Genomic DNA, 14482 nt, shown 5'->3' with positions numbered 1-14482 from the left:
GGCCCCGGGCAGAAAGCGGAAGCCCGAGCCCCTCCTCCCCGGGATGAGGCCAAAGCCCGAGCAACTCAGCTTCACGGGGCCCCTGTGGTGTGGGGCCCCCGGCAATTGCCCTGCTTGCTATCCCCTACCGCTGGCCCTGGCTTTTAATCTACTGGTTATGCAGAAAAACAGCTGTTGTGGTACAGGTGGGCCATGTTTGGGGGGGGGGGGGGCGCTCAGAAAGAAAAAGGTTGAGAAGCCCTGCTCTAGATAAAGCTCCAGTCTACGCAGGGCCTGACTCCCCGGATGTTTAAAACTCTCTGGGGTTTCAGAGTAGCAGCCGTGCTAGTCTGTATCCGCAAAAAGAACAGGAGTACTTGTGGCACCTTAGAGACTAACAAATTTATTTGAGCATAAGCTTTCTCATATTCTGGGACAGTGTCCGGCAGTTCAAGGTGCACGTATTCGCAGCCATAACAAACGATGCGACATACTAACACAAGAAGCTCATACACTTCAATGGAAAGTTTATAAATGTGTTAGTCTCTAAGGTGCCACAAGTACTCCTGTTCTTTTTTCTCTGGGGGTTTGTTTCTTTTTCATTATCACCTATTTAACACTGGGGATAAACCCTCTCACGGGTGTGAAAAATCCAGACCCTTGAGTGACCAAGTTACAGATCGTAACCCCTGTGTAGGCAGTGCTATGTCCGGAGATGGAGTAACTAAGCAGACAGGAGAAGCTCTCTCTCTCCCGTTGGCTTAGAGCGTCTTCATCAAAGCGCTCCAATGCAGCTGCGCCGATGCAGTGGTTGTAGTGTAGACCAGCCCGAGGAAAAATGCTTTCAGGCCTTTGCTTCCTAAAGAAGCCAAAAGGCCGGAGCCTGATTGCTTTCGGCAAGACCACTTCCAAAGAGGGGTAAAGCGAACTGTATGAGGTGCTGCCTCGTTGTATTTTAAATGGCATCCTATGGCCTGCTGACGTGACAGGGAAGTTTAGCGTCGTGCGTCTCCCATTAACAAGAAGGAAACAAATAAATTAAAAAGAAATTTCCACCCTCGTGGAAGAAAAACCTCAAACTGTCCCAAATACTATTGCCTGGAGATAACATCAAACATTTCAAATATGATGCATTAGCAAAAGGCAAAAGATGCCAGGGTTGTATTTTTTCCTTCCTACAAGTATCCTGGGCAAGGTAGGAGGTATTCATGCCCAAGCCACAAAACAATTTCCACCGAAAATCGGTATCATCTGAGGCCAAAGAGGATTTTGGCTCTGAAGTTGTTTTTGTCGCTCTTTGGTGACTATGTTTGTCTATGTGACTGAACATTTGTGTTGGTCTGCGTGTGTGTGTCTGCACTTATTTGCCTCTGTGTTTTTGTGTGAGCTTGTGTCTGTGTGTCTCTCTATGTCAGTGAGTGTATGTCTGTGTCTCTGGGTTGTTGTCTGTGTGACTGAATGTGTCGGTCTGCCTATGTATGTTGGTACCTGTTTGTCAGTTTGTCTCTCTGTGTGCTGGTGCCTGTGTGCATATGTCTAGGCTCTCTCTGTCTGTGTTTGTGTCTGACTGACTGGGTGTTTGGGTGCTTCTGTTTGTGTGTCTGTTCATCTGTGTCTGGCTTTGTGTATGTGTTTGAGCATGTTTGTGTGTGTGCATGCATATTTTCCTCTCATGGTTTTGTGCCATGCAGTTTGGGAAGAGTGTGGGCGGGTCGGTGCTGGGGATAGCTATTGTGAAAAGAACAGTGGAACCCTCATCTCTGAAAATATTCCAGGGTTCGTCACTCAGGCGCCAGCCCCTCAGTTTACAGCACTGACCCCACATGCCTGGCTGGAGCAGGATGCAATAGAGTCTTGTTTTAAGGGGGACCACCGGGGCTAAATTTAGACAGAACACGCGGTATCCAACAATGTCACCACTCACCACAAGAGCGAACTCCCAGCCCAATCACTGCTGACCAGCCCACAGGAGAGACCCTTGTGTTTCATGTGGCCGCCAGACCAGCTCCAGCACACACATATCCCAGCTGCTCTGGTTCAAGGGGAGGAATGCAAGATGGAAGGAGGGAGGACAATGGTCCAAACAGCCTTAGGCTCAGAGCAGTCAAACTACCCATGTCTGATCCTTCCCATTTCTTGCAGAGAGGGAACAAAACCTGGCTTCCAAGCACCCTGCCCTTTGCCTCTTGGGCCCCTCTCTGGTTCCATGTGGGTCCTGGGGTGGCTTTAGCAGAGCGAAGAGTCATACTGCTCTCATTAGGTATTGAAGGATGCGTCTTAGAGGGGAATGGGACACAGAGCTCTTTCTGCAGCCACGCGAGGCAAGAAGCCAGCCCTGCCATGGCGTCTGCACCAAAGAAGTTCATATCAGAGCCACTGAAGTTGAACAATACCATCCAGAAGTAATTCAGTGACTCTTACTGCAGAGATGGATTTTCCCTGCTTCTTGAGACTTATGGTATCTCAGAGAGCTGCTCCGAGGGACAAAACAACCCAGCAGCAAACAGACCCTCCGGCATATTTTCAGTCCGGTTTCAAGGCTGCTGGCTCAGGACATATCTTCTAGCTTTGCCCTGGAAGTGAAGGTTTTTGGAGCAACGGGGTCACCAGATGCCTGGTATGCTCTCTGAGGGGAACCCCTCTGAATTAGCCATTCCTAGTATGTGGGGAGACGGGGCACTTTGGAGAAGTTTTGTTTTGGAGGTCCATGACCTACTCAGACTAAAACGTGGGTCTGTCTGTCCAAACATCCCCAAACCAACACAGTGTGCCCCGAGAGAGACCAATAAGAGAGGCCAAGGAGATAGAGTCTTCCTCTCTCCACCCCCAAATGTATTGCCCAGATGCCATGGTGATAGATCCTTGATGGACTCACTGCAGTGCTCACTTCTTTCCCTCCAAGGAGGTAAGTGGGTATCATTTGGGGGTCATCCTTCCCCCAAAGAAACCATTACTTCCCAACCGGGATCTGAAAGAGCCAGCGCAGACCCCTCATGCCACCCCGCACGGTGGCAATCCCTGACTCCCACCCCAGGACACCATTCCAGGGCTGCTCACGGCCCCTGCCCTTCCCTTACCTGTTTGCAGTGAGGTGGACACCAGCAGCTCTTAGATTTCCATGGCCAGAGAGCAACAACTCCCTTCCCCGTCACATTATCATTTCCATCTGCCTCATCCAGAGGTAGGCTCTCACCTCCCAGAGGGCAGCCAAACAGTCCTTCACATCAGGGAATTGCAAGAGCGCTTGTTCTCGCTTGGTGTGTGTTTTTCCTGATTTCCTGCCTTCTGATGTATCATAAGCAAACTTGAGAAGTCTGTTCTCAGCACTTGCTATAACCACAAAATGAACCGAGCTAATGAGAAACTCAGGGGTTTCCTGACAGCCCTGGACTAGTGGCTCCAGAGATGAAAGCGGCTGGTACAGCGTGGCACCGTAACCCACTTTGCTTAGATGTCACATGCCTGACATTTGCACAGGTGTCTCCAGGGACCCCAGGGAAGCCCTGAGAGGGGCCAGCAGCTCCAGGGCCCTGCTGCTGTTCTATACTGGTCTTCTGGGGAAAGGGTGTTAAGAAAATGTGGGGGGGGAGGGGAGGAGGGAAGAGGGGAGGGGGGAGGACTTTGACTTGTGTTCTCATTGGGTGACAAGCTCAAATGTTGCACATCGCAGCAGGGCAAACTGAGGAGAAAGAAAAAAAAACCCTTTTAGCCCCTCCCGCCCCTCTCCCTGAAAACCAGGTCCTGGTCACCAGGATGACTAGCAGCTGGTCAGTCTGTGCAGCAACTGGCAACCTACCGGTGGTTCAGGGGTGGCAGGTTTGTATAATTTTTGGTGGTGCCCAGAACAGGTCCAAGTTCCGACCCCCCCACACCTGCCTAAGGCTCTGGGAGGGAGTTTGGGTGCGCAAGGTGGTTTGGGGTGCAGGCTCTGGGAGGGAGTTTGGGTGCGAGAGGGATATGAGCTCTGGGACAGAGTTTGGGTGCAGGCTCTGGGCTAGGGTGGGGATTGGGGTGCAAGCTCTGAGAGAGAGTTTGGATGCTGGGTGTGGGCTCTGGGCTGGAACAGGGGGTTGGGGGTGCAGGAGGGGGTACGGGAGGGGGTTTGGGGTCCTGTGTGCAGGAGGGGGGTTGGGTGGTGGATGTGGGCTCTGGGAGGAAGTTTTGGTGCGGGAGGGGTGCAGGCTCAGGGACAGAGTTTGGGTGCTGGGTGCAGGCTCTGGGCTAGGGCAGGGGATTGCGGTGCAGGAGGGGGGTTGGGGTACTGTGTGCAGGAGGGGGGGTTGGGTGGTGGGTGCAGGCTCTGGGCTGGGGCAGGGGGTTGGGGTGCAGGAGGGGGGGTTGGGGTGCAGCTCTGGGAGGGAGTCTGGGTGCAGGAGGGGTTTGGGTGCTGGGTGCAGGCTCTGGGCTAGGGCGGGGATTGGGGTGCAGGAGGGGGGTTGGGGTGCAGGCTCTGGGAGGGAGTCTGGGTGCAGGAGGGGTTTGGGTGCTGGGTGCAGGCTCTGGGCTAGGGCGGGGATTGGGGTGCAGGAGGGGGGTTGGGGTGCAGGCTCTGGGAGGGAGTCTGGGTGCAGGAGGGGTTTGGGTGCTGGGTGCGGGCTCTGTGCTGGGAGAGAGGGTTGGGGTGTGAGAGGGGGTGCGGTGCATGGGGCTGGGCCAGGAATGAAGAGTTTGGGGTGCAGCAGACAGGCTGTCCCGGCGTTGGGGGCCAGGGAGGAGGACTCCCCCCATCCCTCTCCCCACCAGCAGCAGCGAGCTCCAGGAGAGGGGGGGGGCTCTCCCTGGGTACAACACTCACCCAAGCCTCCCCAGGCTGCTGCTCTGGAGGTCCAGCCAGGATAGGGCCCCCCCCTCAGAGTTGCCTGCTGGAGGGGTTATGGGGGGGGCTGCCATGCGCCTCCTCCCTCCACAGGCACAGCAGCCGCCTCAGCTTGCCCCCGGCACCGACCCTTGTAGCTGGCAGCGGCTGGCGAGAAGGGAACGCAGCGTGGAGCTGCAGAGGGCACCCGCCCGTGGCCCAGGGCCGGCAGGGACACTTGGGGGAGGGGGCGCACGGGGGCAGCAGGCAGGGCCGGGGGGAGAGACACAGCCCCAAACATCAGTGGAGCTGGACCCCCTGGGCCCTGAATTTGCTGGAGCCTGGGCACCACCGGGCCATACAACTCGCCGCCCCTGGGGTCTATGTGGTCCCCATCCCCATCATATCTGAGCGCGTCACAATCCAGAGCCAGGGGCTGAAGCCCCGAGGGCCCTGGGAAATACTCCGGGAGAATTGAAGCCCATTTCTTAGTGGTGACTAGGCCAGGCAGAGAGAGAGAGAGCGAGCGCAGCTGAAAGGGTTTATCTATTTAAAGGAGTGTTGTGTTTGCTAATGCTTTCTGAAAGGCCAGCGTAGATAAGGCCGGGCAGCCTTAACACTTGCTAGGCTGGTGGAGTTAAACCTTAGGTGGAGCCTTTGTTCCTCTTATTTCAGACCAGCGGCTCTACTCCTCACAATGATCCTTTTTTTTCACAGTAGCCCCAGTGGTCCCATTGTGCTTGGTGCTGTACATACACCTAGCAAGTGACAGTCCCTGCCCTGACGTGCTTACACGCTAAATAGACAAAGAGCCGAGGGTGGGACCAGAGGGGAAGTGACCTGCAGAGGGTCCCAGGCATGACGCGAACACGGCTCGGCAAAGTCACAGGCCAATGCCCCAGCCACTGGACCGCACTGCCTTGCCGCAAGCCCCGGTGACGTAAACCCCGGCATCCAGCAACACCATTAACCAAGCTGGAGTGAGAGAGTCTCTGGAAGAAAACAAGGGCTTTGATTCTTTCTCTCCCATCCAGACAAAGAGGAGCGAAGTCATAAAGCTTCACTTTCAGCCCCCTTCCACCAGACCTGCGCGTTGGGTTGCTGGAGACAGCAGAGGAACCGCAAAGCTATTGTCTTGGCTTGTTAGATCAAATGTGAAGCCACAGGTATGAACAGCCTGCGCTGGGCAGGGGGAGGGGAAGACAGGAAGCTGAATCTGTGGCAGAGCAGTTTGAAGGGGGGCTTGTTGCCTGGGTGCAGGGCAGATAGCCCAAGCCCAGCACAGAGACATTTCCAACTACACTTGTAACAGCACTAATGAGCCATCTCGAGTCTCATCACAGCGCAGGCTCTGGCAGCTTGCGTTCCTCATGCTGGTAATTCAATTGCAGCTAATTTGGTGTGTTGGAATTGACTGCACTGTGCATGAGGATCTCAGGATATCCTGGGTTGCGACTCTGTCCCTGGAGAGCATAGTGCAAAGCGATGGAGGGAAACTGAAGATGTTCACAAGAGCCAGGACAAGAGCAAATGCTTAAACCTCTACAATTAAGCTCTCTTACCCAGCAGATTTCAGAGTAGCAGCCGTGTTAGTCTGTATCCGCAAAAAGAACAGGAGTACTTGTGGCACCTTAGAGACTAACAGATTTATTAGAGCATAAGCTTTCGTGGACTACAGCCCACTTCTTTATGCATCCGAAGAAGTGGGTTGTAGCCCACGAAAGCTTATGCTCTAATAAATTTGTTAGTCTCTAAGGTGCCACAAGTACTCCTGTTCTTTTTACCCAGCAGAGATGCTAACATTGAGCTCTGGCCAGATTCCAACTGATATAATTACATTCTGCAGCCCTAATTTCCCCTGCAAGTGTGACAAGATCTTGACTTCCTGTCCTAAAGTATTGTATAATGTCGCTGTGTTTTTTCAAACCACTGCCTGAAGTCCTGGCCTCACCCCAAAGATGGCTGCAATTCAGTGGTGTTTGGAGTGCTCGTCTCTTGGATATGGTTTGCAAAGGGCTTTAGGAGCTTTTAAAACAAAAGGTGCTGTAAAAACAGCTGATGCCAATTCATTATTATTATTTATTGCCGGCCAAAAAATTAAACAGTAGTTCTGCAAAAATTTCAAGTTTTCCGTGTGTTTTTCTGTTTAGTTTTGGAAAGGTTTGAAATGGACCCACTTTTTCAGAAATTGTCCTGATTTTTTTTTTTAAATGGAAAACATTACTGGAAAGGTTAGCAAAATGGTGATCAACATTTTTTATTTACTGATAACAATTTTGAGAAAAACTGTCAAAACTAGGCTTTCACATAAAACTAAAAATGTCACTAACATTAACAATTTTTTTTGCAAAAGATTTAAAAAGAACAACCCAACATTTTAATTAAAAAAAACCCTTATTGTATTAAAAATGTCAACTGGCTCTCATTATTATTCAGTTCAGGAAATCTTCCTTTATTTCTGTTGAATATTGTGAGTATAATGATCACTTAATGAGATCCTTCCGTGCAACTCCGAGCTCTTGGTTCTAACAGAGATAATGTGCTGTTATGTTTTGAGCGGGGCACTTGGAGACAAGACTCCTGATTTCAATTCCTGGCTCTGGGAAGAAGGGGTAGTTTAATGGTTTGAGAAGAGAACCAGCTCCTAGATTCTCTTCCCAGCTCTGCCACTGGTTTGCTGCGTGTCTTTGGAGCAAGTCATGCCCTATCTCTGTGCCTCATTCTCCCCATATCTAAAATAGGCAGAATGATACTGACCAATCTCAGCTGGTTTGAATAGAATTTGTAAAGTGCTCTGAGATCCTTGGATGAGTGCAAATTTTTTATCCATTGTGATTGTAAAAACTAATGTTCCCCTGAAAATGACCCTCCCGGAGATTCCAGATATTCCTGTAAAAAGTTCCAGGGGAAAACTGCCAGTGTCTTCAGGGATGATCGCACGAGGAGACAGCAAGAAGTGAAACATGGAGCACAACCAACATGCCTATTTGCACATAGAGGAGAAAAGGCACCTGGCTAGGCAGGGCTGCTCATAGGTTCACTGTGAAGTGGGCGCCTGCCTCATCTGAGGCCTCAGCTAAACCGAGTGGAAACAACAACACCCAGCGGAAGTGAGAGCGACAAACCCAATGTTCTCACCGCTCGTTAGAAGGCTGCCCAAAACAGCGCCGTTGAATGGGGACAGGCGAGAGCGCAAAACCACTTGCCAGCATGGTCAAGGATGGATAGACCGAGCAGCCCGAATCGGAAGAGACGGCTGGTCAGAGGCTGAGTCAAGGCAGTTCTCCCTCATTGTGTGTTTCCACCTGGCCTGTGTGTTTCTGTCTGTGGGTGGGTGGGTCTGAGCGAGGAAGCCCCGTTTGTCAGTGTCCCAGATCATATATGCGTCTGCAGGTCGAAGGGAGCAGACTGTGTGCGTGTCCCTGATCAGACATGTGTCTGGGGATAGAGCCAGGCCGAACTGTGTGTGAGAGACAGAAGGAAACAAGGACACCTTTGCAGACGCCGTCTTTTATTTCTGCACGGAAACTTTTTTTTGGGTTTTCTGCAGCAGCGAATGGGACCCAGCAGCGTGACGTGCATCACAGATGCCTTAGACCGCCCCCTATCCCCCACCCAGCTGAGCCATGAGGCTCACAGGCTGCGGAGAATTCACCGAGCTGCTCACCAAACCCTGCCCCCTCTCTGCCAGCACCTGCCACTGCAGCCTGTGCACCTCTGGCCCCGCAGCGCTAGGGAAGTGTAACGTACGTGCATAGCGCTGTGCGTTACAGACGCTGCTTCCTAAGCTAGGACAGACCTGGCTGAGGAGGGACTGGCCCCTGGCCAGAGATATGCTACTGGCGTTGGAGGGGTGGGGTATGTGGGTTCCACGGACCCCACCCACCTGTCTTTGCAAGGCAGTCCCAGAAGGGGTAGCATGGCTGCTGCGGGGACTGAAACCAGTCACAGGCTCCGGTTCCTCAAGGGGCCACGCTGAGCTCCACCTGGGCCTGGGGGACTCAGCACTGCAGACTTGGCAGGTCTCTGCACCTCTGGTGCCAGGCAATCCATGCAGCGCGTTAGCCCAGCCTCGGTTCGGTCAGGTTTGGTTTCTAGCTGGCTGCGGTATCCAGCGCGGGACGCTGCAGGGACGCACCAGAGGCGGCTGTGAATGGCAGGAGAGGGTCAGGTGGCAGGCTGCGGCATCAGATGGGAGGTGGCAGCCCTGCTAGCCCACAGACCTGCAATACCAGTCATCAGGGAGGGGGGAATACGCTGTACACTCACCACTTCCCTCGGCCACCGTAACTGGGCTGAACACTACGCTGGCCTGTATATAACCTGACCCACCAGCTCAGGACCTGAGCCTTCAGCCTGAGCTTCTAGGTACGCGCATGCACATGGGCCAGGTCTGGGGCGCGGCGAGGGGTCCCTGCTAATGCTCCCTGCCGTGAAGAGGTGCCCTGCCCAAACAGCCCTGGGCAGGAGGCCAGGGCCCTCAGCAGAGGGAGAAGCGCCGGGAGTTGATGTTCATGCGCGTGACGCCAATGTGCTTGAGTGGCGTGGAGAGCAAGAAGGCGGCCTTGGGCGGAATGTTGCAGAGCAGGTCTGTGTCCTCCTCACAGCCCTCCAGGCCAAAGGTGGCATTGTCCAGCATCTCCTTGTGCTGGTGGCACACCTGCTCCACCTTCAGCTGGTGAATCTGGCCCCGCAGCCGCATCAGCTGCCGCGCCAGCTGGTGATCCACAGCCTGCATCTCCTGCTGTGCAGAGGAGGGAAAGGGGAGCCGTTAGGGGCCCAGCTGGAGCACGGGTCACCCCGTCACTCAGCCAGAGAGCAGCCCTAAGGCAGGGCCACGGACATGCGGAGACGCACAGACAGGGGTACGGACACAGGAGGTATGTCGAGGGGCAGCCTGCGGCAACGCGTCTCTGAGTCCGGGTCCAGGCTTGCAAGGGTCGGGCCGCCATGCTAGGAGTAGCCGTGTAGACGGTGTGGCATGGGCTGAAGCTCAGGCTTTGAAGCCTGGGGGGGGGGGGGGGGGGGGGGGCTTAAGAGCCCAAGCTCCAGCCCAGGCTGAACTATCTGCACAGCTCTTTGTAGCGCGGTAGCCTGAGCTGTGTGAGCGGGGCTCTGAGAGGCGCTGCTGCAGGTTGCGGTTTGCTGTGTAGACAGTCCTATGGAGACACGCAGATAGACACACATGGAGACACACCGCCAGAGACAACCCCGAGACATGGGAACACACAGAGACACACGGACAGAGACACACACCACCAGAGACACACGGACAGATAGAGACACACACCGCCAGGGACACGCGGACAGACAGAGACACACACTGCCAGAGATAACCCCAAGACATGGGAACACACAGAGACACACGGACAGACAGAGACACATACCGCCAGAGACAACCCCGAGACATGGGAACACACAGAGACACACGGACAGAGACACACACCACCAGAGACACACGGACAGACAGAGACACGCACCGCCAGAGACAACCCCGAGACAGGGGAACACACAGAGACACACGGACAGACAGAGACACACACTGCCAGAGACAACCTGAGACATGGGAACACACAGAGGCAACGGACAGAGACACACACCACCAGAGACACACAGACAGATAGAGACACACACCACCAGAGACAACCTCAAGACATGCAAACACACAGAGACATACAGATAGAGACACACTCCACCAGAGACAACCCTGAGACATGCGGTCATACAGAGACAGACAGACAGACACACACACACCACCCGAGACATGCAAACACACAGAGACACACGGACAGACAGAGACACATACCGCCAGCGACAACCTCAAGACATGCAGTCACACAGACTCATGGACAGAGATAGAGACATGGACACATGGAGACACACTGCCAAAGGAAACTCCGAGACATGTGAACACACAGAGACACCCTGACAGAGATATGGAGACACACTGCAGAGACAAACACCGAGACATGCGAACACACACAGACACGCAGACACCCAGCAACAGATGGACAGAAAGACACACGGATAGAGATAGAGATACAAAGACACGCATGGACAGAGAGAGACATACAGATGGATGCACAAATATACAGAGATGCATAGACAGAGACAGACACCCACGGAGATATCTGGACAGAGACAGAGACACACAGAGATGTGCAGACACAGACACACAAACGCAGAGGCACAAACACACTGAAATGTGCAATCAGAAAGACAGACATGTGCGAGCACTTACAGACTCGTGGACCGAGCTGGGGAGAAACATACAAACACACAGTTGCACTGACGCAGACACACACACACACACGCACGCAGGCCATGTCTACACTAAGCAAAGAAGCGTTGCAACAAATGGTGCCTGGAACACCTTGAGCTGGCAGAACATGTGCAGCCCCCCCACGTCCGCACATCCGAGCTCCCCTGACCTTTCACAAGCATTGACTGTAATGGTTCGTTGCAACCCCAGGAGGGAGGTGTTTCCTTTGGGTCCAGCTGAGCTGGTGCTGGCTACAGCGGCTTCCCCCTAGCACGGAGAGGAAGCCCTGACCCTTGCAGCTGCCCCAGTTCAGCTGGCCCCCAAACTCCAGCCCCCAAAGCAGTGCCACACACTTGGAAATCCGTGAAGCCCTCACGCCTATAACAGGGTACTAGGGAACAGGTGCTCCAGGAGTCCCGGAATGCACTAGGCCAGCCACAGCTGCAAGATGTGATGCTTGCGGATGCACCAGAATGATTCAGGGAGGAATCATGTTGCCATGAATCCACACCGACCCACTGCGAGGGTAAAGCAACCAGCCCTTCCTGGCAGGGAGTCCCCCTGAAGAGAGAGACAGCTCACACACACACACACACACACACACACACACACACACACACACACAAATGCTCAAAGACCATGTCAATCAAGGCCTATAAACACCAGAGTTAGGGAGAAAGGTAGGCACCAAAATGGGCATGTTGGCATCGAAACGGCTCCTTTGTACACGGACAAGACAATGCCAAACACCAGCTGGGATTCCGGGGGTACGAACCCAGGGAATGAGCCCTGCTCGAGGTGCAGAGGGCTGAAGTGAGCAGGGTGATGGAGAACAAACCAGCCTCGTGCCACCTTTAAAATTGACCCCCCCCCGGGCCATGGATGTGACACCCAAGCCAGGTACAAATTGAACTGCCGAGCATCCAGCCCATGGCAGGGGCTTTCTCCTCCTCCCCAGCATCCTCATACTCCCTCCCCTTTCCCCAGGAGTTCTCTTTGTCCCATTTCCCGTTAGCCCTGGGGATGTCAAGCTGAGCTCCGCAGGCCAGGAGCCCTACTGCTGCGGGGCCTGGGATAATGGTTTAAGATCTCTTGCCTTCTCTGTCCCTTGCTCTTCTCCCACAGAGGCCGTGCTCCCAACAAAGCTACTCACCAGCTCCTTTCTGAGCCACTCCAGGGCATCGTCCATGGTGGCAAACCCACAGATGCTCCTGGACGGCACATCGGCTTGAGTCGCCTCCAGAAACACCTCTCCGCCCTGCTCTTCATTCAGCGAGCTGATGGCTCCCTCCGTGACCCCGTTCCTCCAGGACTGGCTCTGCACGCGGGCCTTCCATTCCAAGTAGGAAGGCCTCCTAGTCTGCAGCTTCAGCTTGGCCGTCAGGGCCTTCACGCTGTCCAGGTTCTCCTTGTCTGAGTTCGACTCCTCTTCCCCGAGCTCCTTGAACTTCAGGTGGCTGAAGGACATGGTTGTGCTTGCCAGGTGCAAGAGAGAGGAGCGTTTGCCTGTGGCAGAGCTGGCTCGCTCTGCGTGTGTGCGTGTGAGCAGGAGAACTACCGGTATTTATTTCTGGAATGAACAATAAAGCCTTGGAACTCGGTGATGATTATAAACGAGCAGGAACTTTAATTGCCTGGAGGCCTGGGGAGGTGTTTTTAAAAAAAAAAAAAATAGATTATTGTCTCCAGCTGGGAGGAGACACCCTGTTCTTTGAAAGGAAGTTTCAATGGGGACATAAAGGACTGTAGGAGCGAAAAGTAATTTATCCCACGACGCGCCTTCCCTTCCCGGTCTATTATCGGGACAGAAATAAAACTGCTTCTCCACCCAGCTCCAAGATCAAGGGAGGCTGAAAGGTCACTTGAGATTCAGGGCTGCTACAGAGCCATAAAAAAAAAAAAAAAAAAAAAAGAAAGAAAGAAAAAGAAAAAGCTCTGTTCATGGCTTTTCCTGCCCCACCCCCAGGCACTTCTGCAGCGCCCAGGGCAGATCATACGGTGCAGATCGTGCAGGAGAGGCGAGGTTAGAGGAAGGAGAGGCCTGGCATGGAGGGGCTGGTGTGGAGTCCCCAAGAAACATTGGAGTTCACTGCAGCGGGGGGTTCTGTTCAGAGTCCCTGAGAAACCCCTCGGCCATGCCAGGGAAGAACAGCAAAGGACCCCTGCATGCAGCATGACGCTGTTCTGCACCCGTAGCCACATGGCTGATATACCATGTGAGATCTGAATGGGCACGTGGCATCTCACAGTATCTCCCCTGCGGGTCACATTTGGCCATGCTGAGTCGGCCATGCACCCCTTTGTGATACCTTCAGAGGGAAGGCCAAGCTGGGGTGTGTGGGTTTGTTCTAGTCTGTGCCCCCTGGGAGGGGTCTCTCCCCAGGATCTCAGCTATAGGGCCTCCTAGACCTACAATTCTGCTAATAAATCCCGCCCTTTGAGAGCTCTCATTGGTCACCCGTCTCCCAGCCGTGCTCAGGGCTTCTGGCCAGGTCACTTTAACCAGTGGCTTTTTTGCTTCTCCACAGCTGTGCTGCATTTAAGGTGGAACCCATGGGCCCTGGAGAGAATGGACAACCTAAGGAGATTGCAGTGCAGAGGCAGAATGCAGCATTTCCCACCCCTACACACACCCCATACAGAAAAACAAGGACCATTCAGCACAGGGTGACAGGTAAAAAAATGCTTAGCCGGAGCAGAGAAGGAAACATGGGGTAAATGGGGAACAGGGAATGTGGGGCTGGGTCTGGGCAGGGGCCCTTGAGGCTTCTGGGTAATAGAGATTGTGGCACTGGTTCCAGGCAGTGGGCCTGGGGGATTCTGGGTAATAGAGATTGTGTCACTAGTTGCAGGCAGTGGGCCTGGGGGATTCTGGGTAACAGAGACTGCAGAGCTGGGTCTGGGCAGGGGCCCTGGGTAACAGAAAAGGTGGCACTTAGGATAGGTAAAGAAGCCTACAGTGTCTGGGGGGGAATCGTTTACTAGTCACGACTCACTGGGCATATTTCTATCAGCCAGCTGTATACCCTTCCCCCCCCCCGCCTGTCTCTAGCACCCTCTGACCGGAATGCCCTCGATCTCCCCAACTCCCTCCCCGGCTGAGGGATCGAGACTCTGTCCCCTTTCCACAGATTCAATTCTTCAGCCCTCCCAAGGTGCCCGAAGCTAGGAGCCCTGTGCCTCCAACGGGCAGGTTCCCCTTGTCTCCCCCGCCTCCCCCAAATTGAGGCCCTCTGTCACCCTGGTATCCCCAGAACTTTACTTCCTCTGCTGCCCCATCCTCCCCCGTGCCCAGGAGGGAGGGGACCCCATCATCTCCAGACTGGATTCTTTTCCCCCTACCTGTCCATCATGACCCTGAGCCTGGGAAAAGCCTCCTGCAGTGATTCAAAGGCAAAGCTCTTGGGTCCCTGCAGGGCCTGCGAGACCCAACCTGGGCTCATTTC

The 14482-nt window shown here is 54.1% G+C and overlaps 2 protein-coding genes across 4 annotated transcripts in view; both read right to left on the bottom strand.

Annotated features, from left to right (window-relative positions):
* Positions 1 to 5355, bottom strand: part of LCK (LCK proto-oncogene, Src family tyrosine kinase) — a 33565-nt gene extending 28210 nt beyond the window's left edge. Inside the window, exons 1-2 of one of the 2 annotated variants that reach the window (XM_054011975.1) lie at positions 4775 to 5355; positions 3057 to 3309 (exon numbers count right to left, since the gene is read on the bottom strand). The gene's annotated coding sequence lies outside the window, so the exon portion shown is untranslated. Of the gene's footprint in view, positions 1 to 3056; positions 3594 to 4774 lie in introns of those variants that run through there. The other variant, XM_054011974.1, reaches the window with a different exon arrangement.
* Positions 5356 to 8268: 2913 nt separating this feature from the next.
* Positions 8269 to 12764, bottom strand: FAM167B (family with sequence similarity 167 member B). 2 transcript variants are annotated; one of them, XM_054011977.1, is made up of 2 exons: positions 12190 to 12764; positions 8269 to 9515 (listed from the first exon to the last, which is right to left on the bottom strand). In XM_054011977.1, exons 1-2 carry the CDS (start codon positions 12502 to 12504, stop codon positions 9255 to 9257), a joined length of 576 nt encoding a protein of 191 aa, XP_053867952.1. In that variant the 5' UTR covers positions 12505 to 12764; the 3' UTR covers positions 8269 to 9254. The 2 variants fall into 2 exon arrangements, with proteins under 2 accessions (XP_053867952.1, XP_053867951.1); XM_054011976.1 differs by having other exon boundaries at positions 8269 to 9518; positions 12190 to 12759.
* Between the last annotated feature and the right edge of the window lie 1718 nt (positions 12765 to 14482).

Source organism: Malaclemys terrapin, chromosome 22, assembly GCF_027887155.1.
Source record: "Malaclemys terrapin pileata isolate rMalTer1 chromosome 22, rMalTer1.hap1, whole genome shotgun sequence".
In the NCBI taxonomy this organism is placed as follows: Eukaryota; Metazoa; Chordata; order Testudines; family Emydidae; genus Malaclemys; species Malaclemys terrapin.
Note: the sequence above shows the minus strand (reverse complement) of the source record. Positions and strands in the feature narration are given on the sequence as shown.

Bases quoted from the DNA above. Each gene is read 5' to 3' on its own strand.
- FAM167B (XM_054011976.1), bottom strand. From the start codon at position 12,504: ATGTCCTTCAGCCACCTGAAGTTCAAGGAGCTCGGGGAAGAGGAGTCG. The intron at 9,519-12,189 runs GTGAGTAGCTTT...TCCTCTGCACAG, and splicing joins AGTGGCTCAGAAAGGAGCTG to CAGGAGATGCAGGCTGTGGA.